Source organism: Solanum pennellii, chromosome 2 (genome assembly GCF_001406875.1).
Source record: "Solanum pennellii chromosome 2, SPENNV200".
In the NCBI taxonomy this organism is placed as follows: domain Eukaryota; kingdom Viridiplantae; phylum Streptophyta; class Magnoliopsida; order Solanales; family Solanaceae; genus Solanum; species Solanum pennellii.
This window is the reverse complement of record NC_028638.1, coordinates 56,602,315-56,622,234: the sequence shown is the minus strand read 5'-3', so window position 1 is coordinate 56,622,234 and position 19,920 is coordinate 56,602,315. Positions and strand designations below refer to the sequence as shown.

The 19,920-nt window shown below is 29.7% G+C and overlaps 3 protein-coding genes across 3 annotated transcripts; all 3 read left to right on the top strand.

Moving 5' to 3' along the window:
* Positions 1-3,350: 3,350 nt before the first annotated feature.
* LOC107011767 lies at positions 3,351-4,511 on the top strand. Its single transcript, XM_015211398.2, has 2 exons — positions 3,351-3,846; positions 4,093-4,511. The coding sequence occupies exons 1-2, from the start codon at positions 3,441-3,443 to the stop codon at positions 4,173-4,175; spliced, it is 489 nt and encodes a 162-aa protein (XP_015066884.1). The 5' UTR covers positions 3,351-3,440; the 3' UTR covers positions 4,176-4,511.
* A 7,169-nt stretch (positions 4,512-11,680) lies between these two features.
* On the top strand, positions 11,681-15,064 carry LOC107009097 (heat shock factor protein HSF24). The gene is made up of 2 exons (XM_015208371.2): positions 11,681-12,309; positions 14,007-15,064. Exons 1-2 carry the CDS (start codon positions 12,106-12,108, stop codon positions 14,706-14,708), a joined length of 906 nt encoding a protein of 301 aa, XP_015063857.1. The 5' UTR covers positions 11,681-12,105; the 3' UTR covers positions 14,709-15,064.
* A 1,516-nt stretch (positions 15,065-16,580) lies between these two features.
* On the top strand, positions 16,581-18,912 carry LOC107010379 (caltractin-like). Its single transcript, XM_015209658.2, has 7 exons — positions 16,581-16,725; positions 17,834-17,951; positions 18,047-18,083; positions 18,150-18,177; positions 18,251-18,403; positions 18,486-18,588; positions 18,678-18,912. The coding sequence occupies exons 1-7, from the start codon at positions 16,723-16,725 to the stop codon at positions 18,740-18,742; spliced, it is 507 nt and encodes a 168-aa protein (XP_015065144.1). The 5' UTR covers positions 16,581-16,722; the 3' UTR covers positions 18,743-18,912.
* Positions 18,913-19,920: the final 1,008 nt, after the last annotated feature.

Below are 19,920 nucleotides of genomic sequence, written 5' to 3'. Positions count from 1 at the left end.
AATTGATTTTTTTTTAAATGTATAACTCTTAAATATAGGATGGATTTATACAATTGATTTTCTAAAAAAAAAAATTGGAAAAGGAAATATGACGATTCTTCGTGATCTATTGGTTTAGGGTTGAAATTTGTTTTTGAATTCTTGCCAAGTTGGTAGCATTTTATTACTTTCTTCGTTTATCTTTAATTGTCACGTTTTCTTTTTTCTTTAGAGTTAATCTGTATTTTTCATCATATGAAAAAAATTATAATTTACAACACTTTTAAATATTTAAATTTTTTGTTCAAATATATCGAATTAATACAATTTAATTTTAAAAATTAGTGAAATTGACTTTCAAAAACCGCAATATAACAATTAAAAATGAACGAAGTGAGTAAATTGAATAAAATTTTGATTTTAACCATTTAATAAAAAAAAAATAGCAAACGACATAATTCTCACTAGTTAGATCCTACTTACTATGATTCCCAATAATTTTGAATATAACTTATTATACCAAATTTTGTCATTTGGATGTGTGTATCATTGAGATACATATATCCACGATTTAAATATTCGAGATACATATTTTATTAATTTTGAATTAAATATATTGTAACTAATATTATTGAGACTTAATTGACAACTCCAACATATCTACATATTTCTTAGCGTACCAATTTTAACAAGCCTTCCTAAAATTACGAAATCATAAAACCAAACTAATTCTCTAATGGTAAACTTCATTTTCTTAGCATCAATTTGTTGTTTTCCTTGCGATTATGAGTTTTCAACAGTGGCCAATATCACTATATTACTTTTCTATGTCATATTTTGTCATTTATCATTATTCGTTAGATACATGTATACGTCGATTTGAATATTCGAAATACATATTAAAAATATCAAATTAATTGAAATTTAATATCTTAGATTCATGGAAAGACACATACATGATAATAATGTTATAATACTTACAAACTTCTACCTATGATATTGATTATCACGATTTAGTTTTGATAATTGAAGATCAAACGTGATTTGAGAGGACGAAGTGGAAAGAGAGATGATAGAGCTAAGTGATGGAGGACGTGAGGGTGGAGTGAAGAGAGTTACGGTTGGGTAAGGTGATTGGCAGGGGTATATTGTTGATGACAGAGAAAAACTTCTAATTGTTAACTGGCCATAGTTTAGGTGCTTAAATGTAAAGACAATTAATTAATCTCATTTTAAAGGAATATGACTATTTGGCCGTATCTTTTAAAATATATGGTATAAAATATTAAAAAATGATAATATATGTAATTGTTTAAAAATAGAGGTGAGATTAGTATACATGGTGGTGATGTATACCTAATTAAGTAGTTTTTTCATGAAAAAAAACTTGTTATATACTCGTCCGCTAACTTTAGTTAGCGATTCAACAAATATTTCATCAATCCCAACAAAGATTTTTCACTATTAGCTTGACACACGCCTTAAGAAACAATAAATAATATGATAATATTTATTAAATTACCTTGAAACATGTTTTAGACGTAAATGATATTCAATAGAAAAGATAAAATACAAAAGAATATATTCTCTCTTGATTTTTTAAACTAGACAAATATTATTAAACAATTATTTTTTTTAGTAAAAATGAAACAAAATAAGTGTATCAATGTAGTCTTATACATAATATACATGTCACAAGTCCTTGAAACCACTCACCAAAATATTTAAGAATTATATATAAAAATTAAATTAAAGATATTTTCTAGACTTAAATATTTTCGAGTAAGTTTATTTTTCATGAAAATCAACTATTTAAACAAGTACACATACATAAATCCTTGTATGCATATGTATCCGTCCAATAAAAAAAATCATTAATGATTTAGAACTACATATTGCTATTTCTTAAATTTTTGATTCGTAAACTTTAATATCTCTTATTTAACTAGTGTCGTCAGCAAAAGGAAAATGTATATACAAAAAAGGCTAAATTATCAGTAATAACTAATAAGTTTGTATTATTTACAAGTGTATATAAAAATATAATGTACGGTTATAGATTATAATAAGATGATTATAAAGTGTGAACATTTTTTTCCTTTTTACCTAATAGAGTAACAATAAAGTTGTTACGTTGTGAATTGTGATATATGGAAGTTGTACCTATCCTAATTGCGTTTCACATATTTGATAGTAGTTGTTGAGCTATCATGAACTCCTCAATGTCAACCCACCCGAGCAATAATTTATTTTTATAATTGAATAATCTTACAAACATGCAGTAAAGTTATATCTTAATATTTATCACACACAATTAGTTGTATTAAATATTTCATGAATAATATATTTTATAAAAAAGATAACAATTTCTGTTTAAAAAAAAAACAATGTTAGTAAATATTTCTCACCTATATAATTAATAAATGTACCGCTTACCTATTATTAAATGGTGTTTCGAGTATTGATATTATATTTCTCACCTATATAATTAATAAATGTACCGCTTACCTATTATTAAATGGTGTTTCGAGTATTGATATTATATTACAACAATATATCAAGTAATTATACAAAAAGAGTTAGAAAAATAATGTTTATACAAACCTTATTTTATAATCTTATCTTACGTAAGAGGAATAGATTATTCTTCAAAAATCGATATTATATTATTTAAGTTAATTAATTATCATTGAATGTATGTACTTAACCCATTCTAAGTCACTATATTTTTCTATATAATACTTTTTATTTATAGTATTCGAATTGTTAGACTTTTTTTATTGTGCAGAAAAAATGAATTGTTTGAAATTCAAGTGAATTTGTGAGACTTTCTTTTTATTTTTATATCCTCTCTCCTTTTAATAAGATTGCTAATTACTTTACATTTTCTATAAAAATAATTGTATTGAAAAGTAACCTTTCATTTGTGCTCTTAAATATTTTTTCTTAAATATGCAATATTGTATTAATCGTTCAATTTGAAAAATAGAGAGAAACTAACTTTTTGTATTTATTTTTATTTTACTATTAAATGTTATTTAATATCTATATAGGAGTAACAATTTTTTCTAAAACACTAAATTTAATATATTTAAAGAAAAATATATTATTATTTATTTCTTAAAATTCATGCCAAAGGGAGCTAATAAAATTGATACTTCCCGTCATTATTTTTCTAGAATATTTTTTTTTAGTTGCCAAGTTTACTAGAGATTAGTGGGTAACTTTGACAAAAGCAAGGGACTATATAACTAAAGAAAGTAAAACATCATTATGAGTTGGACCAACGAATACCTAGCGTGCAAGGCCCACAAGCGGATGTCATGTGGGCCCATTTTCGTTCTCTTTCCTAATATAAATTCTTTTATCAAGCCTATTTTGAATCACAATAACCTAGACGCCCGAGCCATCGGAGCTCCCCTCCACCCTCTCATAGGGGTTGGGTTGGTCGGGCTTTTTCCATGTCACACCCCACCGCAGCTCCGCTATCAGGACCACCCCTCTCACAACCCTCGTCGGCAGCGATGTCTCCCTTGTACAAACAGAAATCTTGGTCACCGGACACGTTTCGCGACGAGGCGTGGCAGCGGCGGAAGGGTATCCATGGAAGCTGGGTCAAACGGCGGAGCAAGAGCGTTACCGATGAGGACTTTGATGAGATTAAGGCTTGTATCGAATTAGGGTTTGGATTTGATTCGCCAGAAATGGATCAGCGATTGTCTGATACTTTTCCGGCGTATGACCTGTTTTACGCCGTGAATAAACAATACACCGACACTCTTTCAAAGACTTCCTCTGTATCATCGGCCATCTCCAATTGCGAGTCAACCCTTCCTCCCGTTAGTCCCCACACCATTGTCTTTCCAGGTAAATTCTAAAAACCTTCATTATTTCAAAATCATTATATTAGAATGTTCAACACAAATTCCATTCCTATTCAACTTTCGTAAATTCGTTTACATTTTGACATGAGGTTACCTTTCGATTACAGAAAATTCCTGAGTTTGTTAATGTTCTTTATTGAGTTGAATAGCTATGCATAATTTTATTCTTGATAAGGTACAGAAAATTGAACGTATGGTTGCTAATAATTGAAAAAAAATATGAATGTAGGAGATAATCCACAGGCAGTGAAGACAAGGTTGCGGCAATGGGCACAGGTGGTTGCGTGTGTGGTGCGTCAATCTTCGTATTAATGGATGCGCATATATTGAATGAATAAGAAGATGATGGTAATTTGTTGTGTACCAGTACTATTGTTTTTCAGGGCAAAAAGGATTAACTCATACTTAGTTTGAAAAAGTAATTATAGTTAAGATTGATATTCAATCTTGGCGCTGTTGATATAATTTTTATTAGTATGATGATTGTGTTGCAACCACATATACAGCTGGTCCATCCCCGAACAAACTCATGTTAATTAATTGCTAGTAGCTTTGTTTGTTGATATTTCCATCATCTGTAACATCATTCAGCAAGTGGGACATGACTTGTTCTTCTTTAATTTGAAAGACTCACTTTTCTCTTTGGAATGCTTTGTTTTTTTCCCTAGATTGTCTTGTGCACTAAGAAAATATCAAAAAGTTGTTTCTTTAGCTGATTTGTTATACAATGGCATTTTATTGTGAGCTTAAAGAAAGAATAGGTTCTCTTTGCATTGATGCTTAGAAGTTACTACTTCTCAATTCTTCTTTTAGTTGAGGGACTTTGCTTTCTGGGATTTTGATTATCTTCCTTCAACCTTTTCCTCTGTATTATGCAAATATCTTTATTTTATTATTCTGATTCGTGTTTTTGAAATATTGTTATTCATTACTTACTGGTTACTAGTTACTTAAACAGCGACATTTGTTATTTGTGTCAAAAACAATACTGAAACAATAATTCTTGAGTAAAAATAAAAAGTAACCAATAAGCCAATGCCATATCAATATTTGCCCACACAACCCACCCTACTCATTTGCAGAAAAATACCCCATCCTCCTCCCGTCCCCCCCCCCCCAGACACACAACAATTGCATTCTCCAAATGCCTATCAATTTGCAGAAGCGCACCCCTGTTCCTCCCCCGATTTTCTTCTCCAAATTCCTTTTTTGCAAAAACATCTTGGCACACAATCACCTACACACGATCTCATGAATAATTTAATATTTAAATCTTGAAATGGTTTATTTCTAAAGTTCTAAAAAATTTATCCATCATTTTTTTATTATTTTATTGTAACTATTTATATTCACCATAGTTGGGCATTTAAGTTTGCAAGTTTGCAGAAATGGGGGCTGAAACTGGGGAAGAAGAAAGAAGAAAACAAAAAAATTACAAATTACTAGTTTTTCACCCATCAACGAGTGTATTATACTCACTAAGCTGTAAAATTCTTAGACCTAACTCACACCCCAAAAGCTAGCTCAAAAGGGAGGAGGATTGCCCAAGCCTTACAAAGAGTCCACCCATCTCATTAATCACCGATGGGACTTTTGTCATTCTTTAACATAAGCCATGTAACTAAAAACTATCAAAATGAACAGTAAAAATCGACATGAGGAATCTAAAATAAACAACATCTAATTAAGATGTCTAAGTAAAATTTCGTGTTAACTTTAAAGACCACCAATAAATTAAACCTTTGCAAAATATCTACGCAGGATCATTAACCATCAAGAGTGCATAGGTGGATTTAAGATTTTAATTGTCTGAGCTTTTAGTAGTCGGGTTTCAACTATATACCAAGTCCACCACTTTATGTGTGTTGTGGGTTTCATAGTTCACTATTTTCAGCAGTTTCAATAGATTTTTCACATGGATAAATTTAGGTTGACTAAAATATGGTTCAAATGAATTTTAAATTCTACTTCTAGATCATTTATGTATATGTGTATTTGGTATCTGAAAAATATATGGATACTAATTAACCTCTCGATATCCCTAGCACATACACAAATGGTCATTGAATAACAATTATTTTGCTTGATTGGGCCTTATAATTGGAGCAAAGGAAGCGACCATATTTCTTTTCAAGCGTAAAGTCACGCTATAAATTTGTCCCTTCGAACTCTATTTATTTTATTCGTTTTATTTATTGTGGGTTAATTGTATAAATTTTGATTATCACTTAAAGATGTTTTTTTTCATTGTATTGATATAATGAGGATTGCAACTTAAAGTGTTTTTTATATAATTTTCTAAAATCTAAATTTAAAATTTTTAATATTAAATTAATCCAATTTAGTTAAGCTCCAATAATTAACTAAATTAAATTTCGTAAAATAAATTGAGGCGAATAAAAATAGTTGAGAAAGTATATTTTTACTTTGACCAAGTTAAACATATGTCTATACTTACAATTGAGGTCTTTTCTCTTTGTTAGGAAATTGAAACTTTGACCGTTAACTAGAAAAAACAGAAGTGGAAAGTCCTGAATCTAGATAATATATATAAAATTGCATCTTTAATTACTTTCTTTATTTGCATATACATGTGATTTTGGTGAAATGATATATATATATATTATATATATATATATTGTATATATTCTCTGTTTTATATTATTCTCTATTTTATATTAGTTGATTATTATACTAACTATAATATTCTAATATTTATTTAAGCATCTTATTAAATCAAAAAATTATTAATTAATCTTTTTCAATATTATCTTTGCAATTAATTTTTTGTGATTTTTTTTTTAGAGTTTTAAGAAGTTTCTTTTTGGTGTGACTTAGTAAAATCATTTTTTTAATATTGCGTAAAATGACAAATGATCAATTAATATAAAACAACGAGAATAGATGGTAGATATAGTGTCGGCAAGTTTTGTTTACCACGTGTGAAATGTTGACTCTGAAAAAGATATGTTAAATAATTAAATCTTAATGAGTAAAATTAGTCCATAACTTCTAACGAAAACCATGGTAATTGCCTGAAAAATGTTAAACATTTTTAAGGCCTAAGTTTAGTGGTCAAATTGACGGAAAGTAAATTCTTTATTCTACAAATCAAACGGGATCGGAAACACATTGATGTAATTTAAATCATTGAAGAAATGCTAGATTATAATCACTATAGTATTATTATAATTTATGTATATAACTATCAACTTGCACATACGTGTTATATATATATATATATATTCCATGGCCGACTGAAAGGTTAATATTTTAATTAATTTAAACAACTAGAGAAGTGATAGGACGTAGTTTTCGGGCTTACCAAATCAAAGTTGTAATGCTAACGCAATACAAGGGTGTTTTAGAAATTAAACATAATATGTAAAATTTCATGCAAATGGTTGATTATTTTGGTATACCAAACAAACTAAAAAACATTAAAAAAAATTTAAAAAAATTCTTCTTTATATTGGGAGGCATTGACATTTTATTGATGTGACGCCAAACTATACTTACAAATGCTCATCAGTTGGTACAATACTTTGAGGCTCAACAAGAACTAATGTGGTATTTCAACAACATTTCTGGTTAATTTGTCTACTAACAAACTATTAAATCAAGACATAAAATGGAAAAAAATTTCATCACGATTTTATATCGTATTGTCATTATATAAATTTCAAATCTGAATGAAATTAAAATGATTCAGCACCTTTTATATATGTAAGCTCTAATAATATGATAAAAATAAATGAATGAATTAAAAACTTTTTTTAATCGAGCCGTTTGTTAAAATATGAAGTAATTACATAGAAAAAAAGGTAATATAGGGGAATTTATACTCATAGGGCTGTCTGGTCTCCAAATTGACCAGGAATAACAGCCAGATATGAAATAATGTTGAAAAATAAATTGAAGAGTTAAATACTGTATGTAAAGCTTGACTTAACTACCTACTGAATTCAACAAGTCTTCATTCTTAACTTTTGAAATTTCCAGTTATGGCGTTCAAACACAACTTATTAAATAACACCCATTTTGTAAAAAAAAAAAAGGAGAGTTTAATTTGTTTAAATTTTTAAAAAATTATAACAATGATTATTTTTTAAATTTGTTTAACAGAGTATTTATTTATACAACTAATTTGAATTCACACCGTATAAACTCAAAAAAAAAAAAAGATATCATACACTTTGTTATCAAGAAGTTGTTTCAATCAAATCCTAGTGTACAACTTATTAGTGGCCTCCTTATTAGATTTCTTTGTTTGAATGATTTGATTTGTATGGGCAGAGTGAGTAGCTAGGGTCACTTTCACATAAACAAATTTTGTATGGGAACTCCTTAAAACACATTTTTGAACATGTAATATCCCATATATATCCCCTATTTTTTCGATGATTGATCAGTCCATGTGGCACATCTCTTTTGTTTTTTTAAAATTTAAATTTAATTTTGTAGAGCAATTTGAGAAACACTTTAATTTTGAACACTCCTAGTTTCATTTTCAATTATCACTTGGACAGTTGGACTTGGGTATACACAACTTTATGTTTTTTAATTATCTCTTTCCATCCTTTTACTTGTTTATTTTGAAATTTATGTGTCGTATGACATAATAATTTATATGAATATTTTTTTCATAATATTTTTATTAATTAATATATAATTTTAAGTCTTTAATAATAATTTGGAGAATAAATTAATTAGTGTTAGAGATAAAATAAGGAGAAAAACTTTTTTATATGCTAAAATTCATAAATAAAAATGAGAATCTGTTTCTAAATTAGTGGACGATAAAAAATAAATGGAGGGAGTACTTCCTTTACACCATCAAATTAGTTAAGGGATATGATTATCTAGTCTGTTTTTAGTTTTATAATTTTTTTTAGTAAGAGATTTGAAAAATTATCAGCTTTATAAGAAATAAAAAAAAATAAAATTATTCATGTAAATGGATAATAAATCTCAATTCCTCTTCTGATGAGCTAAAGGTACCTACAACCATAAGTAATTTTCATGACAATTTTGATATAATATCCTTTTTTAAAAAATAAACAAAAATTAGAGTAAATAATCTGGTATATTTAAATATTCTTGTAGGCTGTAGCATCATATTACCTGCATTCATACGGCAAGGAAATTAAACCATTGGGGATATATGTCAAAATTAAAGTAAGGAATATATATACTTAATAAACATCACTTTTAATATCTTCTTTTGTCGTTTTTCTTAGAAACAACACAAAAAGAGACGTAAAGGGTGAATAAGGAGTTGTTAATCAGTTAACCAAATAAGTAAGCTTTGATTTGCAATAATTATGTGGTAGGAATATTCTTGCCTTTCATATTTCTTGGCTTAAAGTCTTCAAGGTACAAGTTTAGTGAATGCAACTTAAACCTAACCCTAATTAGTTGCAAGGACATGAAGTTTTCTAGTACTTCTTTTAAGGGTTATATAATTTTCATTTTTATTTAGACTACTTCCTAACTACACTATTAAGAGATTAATAGAAGCATATACGTAAGCGGCAGGAAATTAAACTGTCCATTTTCATTAATTAGTCTTGTCCTTTAAATAATAACGTCATCATGACGGTATGTTTTACTACACCATGTTAAACTCAAACCTCTATATTTTTTAAAAATATATTAACTATTATTATTTCTATATATGTAATTAAAGATCAAAGAAAAAACAATCACATTTGCAGGAAAATAAGCTTGTCCTTTTTTGGAAAAATTCGAATGTACATAATTGTAAATTTGTGTAAAGTCTTTTTTGTTTTATTTTATTTGGACCAGACAATGAAAATAAATCATTTAATTGGTGTACAAATAAATCAAATTGAATAACTTTCAAAAATATGTGTCGATGAATTGATCTTTTTATGGAAATTTTTATTTATCGAGTGATTTTAGTAAAGTTTATTCACTACAATAAAAAAGCTAGAAATCTATTTCATTTTTAAAAAAAAAACATATTTAAACTAAAGCTCGTTGTATGCTTGTATCTAATTCTTTGGGAATCGTCGTTTTATTAGTCAACAAATACTATTTTTGTTATCTATTATCATAAAAATAAAACAGAACAAATATAGTGTTTCTCTTTAATTTTTAAAAAAGGCTAAATTAAACAACAACTTTATATCTTAATTTTTATCCATATCTAGTATAGATTTTTACTGGATTCTAGCTATATGTCTTCACTAATCACTAGCATGTCCTAATTGGAGCAACTGGCATTTGTCATAACGTTGTGGTGATGGTAAGTACGTAATAATAATAGCATATAATCTTTATAGCAAGATAAATAAATAATATTTCTTTCACATAACAAAAAAATTGTCCTTAAAGTCGATGCCTTTTTATAAACTTCTAAATTGGCGGCCAGCCATCGTCATTATTTTTCAAAAGTATCCTAACCTATCCAAAGATTAAACATAAAGTCTCACATTACGCACTAAGCTCCCTCTTCCTTCTACAACAACTACATAATTCTTCCAATTCTACTACGTGTTACATTTTCGTCAAAATAATGCCAAGCATGCACATTATGGAATGATATAGTGGATATTATTTATTTTTATATATAGAGAGGGGATTAACCTATATAGGTTGATGTACGTACATATGTTAATTTTGAAAAAAGTTATTTATATATACGTATATTTATTTTGAGAAACTAGTAAAAACTAAATATAAGTTTTAGTGCGCCATGAAAAGTAGAAAATTAATGATACTTTATATTGTTGGCTCGGCCAAAGAACCCGCTCTCCCGACCTCGGTTCGAGCCCAGCCAACACTCATGATCTAGAACAAATATGACAATTGAAAGTTTCACTAATGCTAAATTAAAATAATATTAGTGTATTGAGAGTCTTTAAATCATGAGTTCACCCCTTTCTTCTCTATATATAAGTGAATCCAAAGGAGGGTCATATAATCACCAAAAATAAAATGATATAGGAAGATAATATTAGAATGGGTAAAAGTTTCACATTAGTTAGGAATGAACTGGTGATCTCTTTATATGGACTTGGACAATCCTCCTTTCATAAGCTAGCTTTTGAGGTTAAATTAGGTTCAAGTGTCATAACTTTACCTATAAATATATTATAAAATTATTTTGCTAATCGTAAGAACAAGAATAAAATTTGCCATATCTTTACATATAAATATAAGATAAAACTATCTTTCTAATTGTAAAAATAAGAATAAAATTGATACACATTCTATCTCTTTTTGGACTTTTCACATGAGTACGTATGTTATTGTTAATGTTTTTTTAGAGAGAGAGAGATAAGAAGAATTGAGAATGCCCTATGAAATAAAGAAAAGAAAAAAGTCATTAAGCGTGCAAGCAAATTGGAGTTTGTTAGGTGAGAAAGGAGAAAACTCATCCACTTGTAAAGTTATAATATTGTCAAAATTTTAATCATACAAAAAAGATAAAATATAAAAATAGACACTATTTTAAGATTAGTTTGAAAATCCAGTACCCAAAAGATAAAAAAAAGAAAACTTAACTTCACCAATTGAAGAATATGAATATGCACCACCTAATTAATTGAATTGAATCGAAATTAAACACAAATCACTTATCTATCAATTGTTGGTATCTATCAATTTATGTATTATAGAAAAACTTGAATAAGAAATTAAAATCCATCCTTCACCCACTATTTCCTTCTAGTGCATTTCATTATTTTAATTTTAATTAAAGAAAAAAAAAAAAAAGAGGTCACCTGTCACTATGCGACAAAAGCCCGTATTTTCTAAACAATGGGCCCTGCCTTATTAGACTTCGTTACTCTTCGAAAAGTCTTCTACATATTTCTAGAACCTCTTACTAGATTAAATTTGCTATTCTCATTCTTTTAATCTCTCATCCATTTTCAAACCTTGAAGAAGAGAGAGAAAAAGAAAATCAAGTTTTTTAGAGAAAGAAAAGATAGTTATGGTCGTGTTGTTGTTGGTGAAGATTGGCAAAGTTGTAGCCAATGGAAGATTCTAAGATTATCATCAATCGTCCTAAAAATAATCTTGTTCATTCTCTAGTCTTTCTTTTCGGTTTCTATTGTTGGGATTGGGAATTTCTTACTGCCCTTTTGCTTTTCAGTTATTGCTCCTTCTAATTAATTTCTTTAAAATTGTAAAATTCTTATATAGGATCTTGTCAATTAATAAGTAAAATCCCCAAAAGGGGAAATTTGGGTAGATTTAGAGAAAGAGGGGGATGTCGCAAAGAACAGCGCCGGCGCCGTTTCTGTTGAAGACGTATCAGTTGGTGGATGATGCGGCCACTGACGATGTGATATCGTGGAATGAAATCGGCACAACCTTTGTGGTGTGGAAAACTGCTGAATTTGCAAAGGATTTGCTCCCAAAATACTTCAAGCACAATAATTTCTCCAGCTTCGTTCGACAGCTTAACACCTATGTACGTCTCATTTATATCCTTTCTATTTCATCTTTTAAACAATTTCAATTGACGATACCTACATAGTTAGTTTTGTTTCACATCAACAAGATATTAAGGACATTTTTTATAAGAAAATTTTGTATCAATTCAAACTAAATCAGTAAACTTTAATTTAAGTTAGACTAAATTACAGGATGGATGGTAGGTATGACATATTTCCTATGGTATTTTTATCAAGAATAAAGTAAAAAAATTATATTTCATTTTTTTAAGTAATAAATAAAAGATAGTTTCGGATGCTTTCGGGAAGGTTCGAGAAATCTTCTCCGCAGGACGTGAAGTCAATTATCTTATTCTCAAGTAGGTTCTTTATTTATTTTCCCTTCCTCTCTCTGAGGAATAAAGAAATATATTATGCAACCTTTAGAGGACATAAAGAGCCATATCTTGTGTCTATATTTTTTAAAAAAAAATTAATAGTAAAAATGTACAGTAATATTTTAACTTTATTGAGTTGTTAAATATATTTATTTGATGTGACTATTTCCAAACGAAATGCTTATATTTTTATCTTGCACCTTTCTATATCTTTATCAACAGTGGTTGGTGGTAAGGAATGAGGTAGAAACAGTGCCCTGAATTATCGTTTGGGGATTTTAAATGTCATTTTCCAAATAAGGTGACAAAAGTCCAATTGGAAAACGTGGAAATGTATGAGTGTTCCCCATAACAACGTTCTCCTGCTAATGACCTTGTCCTACTCGTAGCTGCAATTTTAGAATTTAAGAAATTTATAAATAATGATTCTTTTATGTGAAGTTACAATTTTACAAATTCAATTCATTCTCAAATACTTCTTTTCTAAATTTTTTTGTTAATTAACTGTAAAGTCTTTTCTAACTTTACTTCGCATTTAGATTTTTCTTTTCTCAAACAATCTATTATTTTTATATTCTCCAATATCCAGAGGAAAAAAAAAAGGTGAATCTTCCTAACAACCCAGGACGGAGGTAGGTTTCTAATTGGGGCCTAACATGACAAAACTATGAAAGAAAAATGCTGTTGGTCAATTTTAGCTGCATAAGTTGGCTTATTAAAGTTACATTCAAATCTTCCTTAGTAATTTAGTGCTCTATTTTTTTATCCTTCAAAAAGAAAAATTAGTACTCTATTTTTTAAGGCCTTTTGGTAGCTATCTTTTACCTAGTCCAATCCTCTAGAAGCCAAAAGAAGATACTAATAGTTATGGTTTTAGAGTGTTAAAAGTAAAAAATTAGAAAAGAGAATAGAGAAGTGACTATTGGAGTTATACCAAAAAAGCTTTTGTTACGGTTTCCCTTGGTAGCGAAAACAATGATTAATGGACTTTTACCCAGTGTTAAATGGAGTGAAGATGCAGATTTGTTAACCATGATCTTATTATGTTATTGTATATTTATACATATGGCATGCATTTATTGATTTGGTGTTCATATCCGGTATGGATAGGTTCTTACCCTCGCTTGTCACATGCACACATGAAATCCATGATGGATTATTTCTCCAAATAGAAATTTGATACCTCTATCAATAGATCTTTAATCACTAAGAAGTGTTAGGCGAAGAGCAACCTCTAGTATTACCAAGGTAGTTAAGATTATCTATAACAGTAGTTGTGGCTAGATCTTTGCCACTGAAAAGTTTGCGCTCATCTTTTTTGCTTATCTTGAATGCAGGGTTTTCGAAAGATTGTGCCTGACAAATGGGAATTCGCCAATGAGAACTTCAAAAGAGGACAGAAAGAGCTCCTCACAGCAATACGCCGTCGGAAGACCGTGACATCAACCCCAGCTGGTGGAAAGTCTGTGGCAGCTGGGGCTTCAGCATCTCCGGACAACTCTGGGGATGACATAGGTTCAAGTTCTACCTCGTCCCCAGACTCCAAGAATCCGGGATCTGTGGACACTCCGGGAAAGTTGTCCCAGTTCACGGACTTGTCGGATGAGAATGAGAAGCTAAAGAAAGACAACCAGATGCTGAGCTCAGAGCTGGTGCAGGCGAAGAAACAATGCAATGAGTTGGTTGCTTTCTTGAGCCAGTACATGAAGGTTGCACCCGATATGATCAGCCGTATCATGAGCCAAGGAACCCCATCGGGGTCCAGCCTTGAAGAGTTGGTCAAGGAGGTTGGTGGTGTTAAAGATTTAGAAGAACAGGGTAGTTATAATGACAACAATGATAAAGAAGACGATGACGAAAAGGGTGATACTCTGAAACTATTTGGTGTGTTGCTGAAAGAAAAGAAGAAGAAAAGGGGCCCGGATGAGAATATTGAGACTTGTGGTGGACGTGGTAAAATGATGAAAACTGTGGACTATAATGGTCCTTGGATGAAAATGTCTTCGGCGGCCGGAGAAAGCAGCAAGATTTGTAACTGAGGTGAAGTTGGTGAATTATGTGTTGAGGTTGGAGCAGAGTAAATTAGCTTCTCCCTTTTGATTTAGTAATTTCCTTTGGATTTACAAGTTCGATGTTTATGAATAAAATAAATAGAGATTTAATTAGTATGAGTAGTAAAAAGGGTTTAGATTACTACTAAGAGTAGTACACCCAACACCCAACTAGAAATTATACATATATACATGCAGACTGCTATCAAGTCAAATGCAACTGCTGCAGCACTCAAGTTTGCTTGTCTAGTCAGAAACTCATAATAATAATAATATTGGTTCTTGATTTGTGACTTTGGTTTGATATGTATTTAGAGATCTGGAAGCATTTCATTTGAGCTGAATGTCTTTTGAAAAGAGCTGCTTATTTTTTTCATAAGACAAGATTGTGTACACATTTATCATTTTACTTGAGCTGCTTATTTTTTTCATAAGACAAGATTGTGTACACATTTATCATTTTACTTGTGATATTGTATGTCCATGATAAGTTTTGTTTTTTTGTAATTTGTTTGAAGCACAAGTCTTGTCATGGTCTTAATTAACATCATGATAAGTATGTTGTGAGGTTGACATTTGACCTTTTTAGTATGCAACTGTAGGTTGATTTCATAATCGATAGAAATATGCTCAACTGTTATTGTGATCTCATGTACTACTCATACTAATATGTTCAATTCACATAAATTACTCTTATTTGAACTGTTTTCTACCTGTTACATGCTCATTTGATGCTTCCTGAAGCTAGGTTGTCCAGGAATATAGCATGTCTGATTGAGTTTTCAAGAATTTATTTTAAAAATTTGTTCTGTTTTGATTCAGCTGATGTGAATTGACTCAATATGACAATTCTAAATTAAAGAAAAATTTATTCACTTGTGTTGACACAGAGATTTTTTAAACTTGTAGTTAGAGATACTGTAATACTATGTGGTACCAAGACTTTTATTAAAACCTTTTTTTATCTTGAAATCGAATTCATTCCAAATTTTAATATAAAAATGTCCAATTCTTCACGGAACATAGAAATAAGTAAATAATTTCACGTAAACGTACACACATTGGTATTGGTCAAGTTTTGCAACAAAAACCAACAGAAATTGTTTTTCCATTGCTTATTGGAAGCGGTATTTTATAGTTTCTCTCGTGAAAAGAAGGGAATGATTTTTTTTATATATCTTTTCCAAAATGAAAATATCCTCAAAAATTTACATTTATCGAATTCTTCCTACATAAAATTTTGGATATGTCGACTGTAAATACAATTCCTAAGTTCATTTCCCTCCTCATCTTACTTCTCTTACTGTTTTTTTTTTTACCTTCATCCTCTGTTTTCTATATCGTCTTCCTTTATTGTTTTTTCACCCTCTCTCTCTGATATTTCTCCATTATCAAGTCCTTGTCCGGAAATTTTGTTTTGAGTTGAACTAATGTCCATTAAAATTTGTCATTGAAGAGTTTTAAAGCTCAAATTTTAAAATCCGATCCGTGATCTATCTCAACTCAAAATTAAAGTAAATATATCACATAGCTTGAAGCATCGAGATGAATTCACATCTCAAATTTAGGTCTGTGTAGGGGACAATTAAAAAAAATACTTTAACTCGTTGAAGAAATAAATAGTTGCAATGTATACCACTTATATACACTATATTTATACAATTTACCTACACCTCAGTCAAGATTTTAATTCAAATGTTCGTCAATATAATTAATTAATGCAATGTATATATATATATACATATATATATATATTTTTTTTAATTATACATTGGAAACTAATCTAATCTAGCGGATGGATGTTTTCAAAAAAATTTTAGCCAGCTGGCTAAATTAGCAAGAAAATCCTAAATAAATAGTGGCCCATTAAGCGTAACCCGGATCTTCAAACATTTCTTCTCTCCACTTAAATCATATCAAACGCTCTTCTTCTCTCAGCATCTCTTCTGTTTGCATTACATCAACATATACATACAGCGACACAGATTTCCCAATATAAATTATGGTAAATCTTCTTTATACTTTCTATTTCATAAAATAAAAATTATCATTTTTTCCCATTGATTTCATGTTTTATATTAGATCATCTTCACGTCGCAGCAGTGCGTTTACAAAGTGGGCATATTTTATTCATTTTGAAAAATTATATTTAATCGCAACCTAATTATAGGATAAAATTGGCTGTGTTCTTCATGGCTCTCCCGAATTATGCAATTTAATATTCTCTATGTTTGCTGATAAAAAACAAAGACCCCCAAAATTTATAAAAAGCAGATGTCAATTACTCATTTAGAGGGATATTTTTAATGTCGTTCGACTCAGATAATTTGTTTGAAGAAAATTTGATGATTAGTTATTTGGGTGCAAATATCTGTTTCTTTTTATATTTTGCTTCTTTTGATAAGTTTATGTTGACCAAAATCTGACTTATTCTGGTCAATAATGTGAAGATATTTTCTTATGATATTATGAAATTGATGATTCAGAGGACAGTGACACTAGAATAAGTAAATTTGCATATTACTTTTGTTGATCTCATCATTAGATTGAGACTCTTTTGGCAAAGGTTTCCACATAGGGCCATTTGCTTTCTTTATGTCGCTTCGGTTTTCCTATCTATCTAGCACCTTTTGGTTAGGGTCAACATAATTATCTTGGATTTTTTTTGCCTGGTGGTGAAGATGGTCAACGTTTTGACTTTTTTTAGTAGATTAGGTTATGATGAAAGGTTTATCTGCACGTTTCTTTTCTCTTCAATGGATTGCTCTTTCAAAATGAAATTTTGGGTGGCAGTAGTACAGTTGGGAGATTTAGTTTATTTATAAGACTGTAACACATGGTTTGTGAGTTAGGCGCATGTCTCAGTTTTGATTGGAAAAAAGAAAAACTAGTATTTAGATGGAGAGCTTTATGCTGTGGCTGATTCCCGAGCAATATTATTGTAAATTGACGGCTGAATCCGTGGAAGATGCCAATGTGTTTAAACTATGTTGTGTATATCTTATGATTTTCATGCTTTATCACACACTTCAAATGAAAGTAAAATCTCATTTCATATTTTTTCTTTTACTTGTGAACAAACTGTATTTTGCCTTTGTGTATCTTATCATCAGGCAAGCGTAAGTAGAAAGATGTCAAGAAAGGAGACTAGAAACCGTCACCCTGGGCTTACACAGCAAAAAAGGCAAGAGATCAAAGAAGCATTCGAGCTCTTTGACACCGATGGCTCTGGTGTGGAACTGTTTCTATCCTAATACATATTTTAACAGATTTTTGTGCTCGTTGTCTTTAATGTAGTATTTTTTTTTGTAACTGCTACTGTTCAGGAACTATTGATGCCAGTGAGCTGAATGTTGCTATGAGGTTTGGTAATTTCTTTTCTCAAGTTAAATCAATCTAAGTTATATGCTAATGTAACTTGTATTGCAGGGCCCTTGGATTTGAAATGACAGAGGAGGTAATTTTTCAATCCCTTTTAGTTTATGATTTATTAATACTACTACATGTCAAACGGACCTTTTTGTTTTCAGCAAGTTGAGCAAATGATTGCTGATGTTGACAAGGATGGTAGTGGTGCAATTGATTTTGATGAATTTGTACACATGATGACTGCCAAGATAGGGGAGAGGGACACTAAAGAGGATCTAGCAAAAGCATTTAACATACTAGATCAAGATAAAAATGTAAGTCTTTAGTATCCACAGAGTAGTTTTGAATCGTGCTCCACCAATCCGTTAGTAATAATAATGTATCTTGAGAATGCAGGGGAAAATATCTGCTGCTGATATTCAGCAAATTGCAAAGGAGTTGGGTGAAAATTTCAGCGCAAAAGAAATACAAGAGATGATAGAGGCAGCAGATCGTGATCGTAAGTTTGTTTCTCACATTAAATCTTCCTTAAATTTCAGTATACTATTTTTTTTTAAAAAGTATAGTGATGTAGATCTTATTGTATAGGTGATGGAGAAGTAAGTGCGGAAGAGTTTATGAGGATGATGAGGAAAACCAGCTTCGCAAACTAGTAGTACAAAGCTTCTTTTTTTTTTTTTTACAAGTTGCTTGTCCTTCTCTTTTTCACTTATCATATCTATGTACTCTCTCTTGTATTGTGTATATGTATATAATATATACACACATATATAAACATGCTAATTTTTACCACTGAATGAATGAAAGAAAACAAGTATTTCTACATTTTGTTACATAAAGAGTTCTTAATGTGATATGAACAAACAATTCACAAGAAAGATATGCACGGCAAGTATAGCCAGCTTAATTTCAAAGTGAAATTAGACGTGATTGCCATGCTTTAATCAATTTACATTTCTAAAAATAAAAAGATTATGAGAGATGAGATATTACATTTTAAATAACCAAAATAAGATTTTCTTTTTAATAGAGAACGGTTATCGAACTACTATGTGATAAAAGGTAAAAGGAAAGTCAAACACAAATTCTACAAATATAGTTATAAGGCCATCAATATTATAATACTGGAAAGAAACCCATGATTCCAAGGTATTTTTCAAGTTTTTATACTTATTTAGTTTGTGTTTTAAAAAAAGTATGAGAGGATATACATTCATTTCTCAAGGTGTATATATATCCAGAGAAAATAAACAAATGTATCCCTAACCTATTACCCTCCTGAATTCTTCAAAAATATAATATATACCACCCTAAAATTAAACTACAACATTCTCAAGATGTAGTGATGCCGATTTGCTGTCAGCTGTTATTTTTTATTATTTATATTTGTTTTTTCCTTTTTATTCCTTTTTCACTAATTAAAAAATGATCTTCTCTTTTTATTTCTCTTTCTTCTTTCTTTTCTCCTTTTTTTTTATTCACTTCTTCCAAATCAGTCACCCAAAAAAAAATCGAAGCTATTTTAATTATCATTTTTCATCGCTTTATATCATCCTTGAGGCACCTTGACAAGCTTGATTACTCATCTTTTTTTTATTATTATGTTACTCCCTCTGTTCCTATTTAGTTGTTCACTTTAAAAGTGACACACATATTAATACACCAATGATTATCATAGGTTAGTTACAATTTTACCTTTAACTTAAAAGAATATGCAACTCTCCAAGTATAATAAATGTATTTTCTGATTCCAAAAAGCATGCATTACAACTTAGTAGTATTTGAAATTTTCTAGAATTAAATAAGGGCATATTTTTGGGGGTTGGGGGTG

Excerpts from the sequence above, each read along its gene's own strand:
- LOC107011767 (XM_015211398.2), top strand. The coding sequence starts at position 3,441 with ATGTCACACCCCACCGCAGCTCCGCTATCAGGACCACCCCTCTCACAA. Across the intron at positions 3,847-4,092 it reads CCACACCATTGTCTTTCCAG|GAGATAATCCACAGGCAGTG; the intron begins GTAAATTCTAAA and ends ATATGAATGTAG.
- LOC107009097 (XM_015208371.2), top strand. The coding sequence starts at position 12,106 with ATGTCGCAAAGAACAGCGCCGGCGCCGTTTCTGTTGAAGACGTATCAG. Across the intron at positions 12,310-14,006 it reads TTCGACAGCTTAACACCTAT|GGTTTTCGAAAGATTGTGCC; the intron begins GTACGTCTCATT and ends TCTTGAATGCAG.
- LOC107010379 (XM_015209658.2), top strand. Across the intron at positions 17,952-18,046 it reads CTTTGACACCGATGGCTCTG|GAACTATTGATGCCAGTGAG; the intron begins GTGTGGAACTGT and ends GCTACTGTTCAG. Across the intron at positions 18,178-18,250 it reads GATTTGAAATGACAGAGGAG|CAAGTTGAGCAAATGATTGC; the intron begins GTAATTTTTCAA and ends TTTTGTTTTCAG.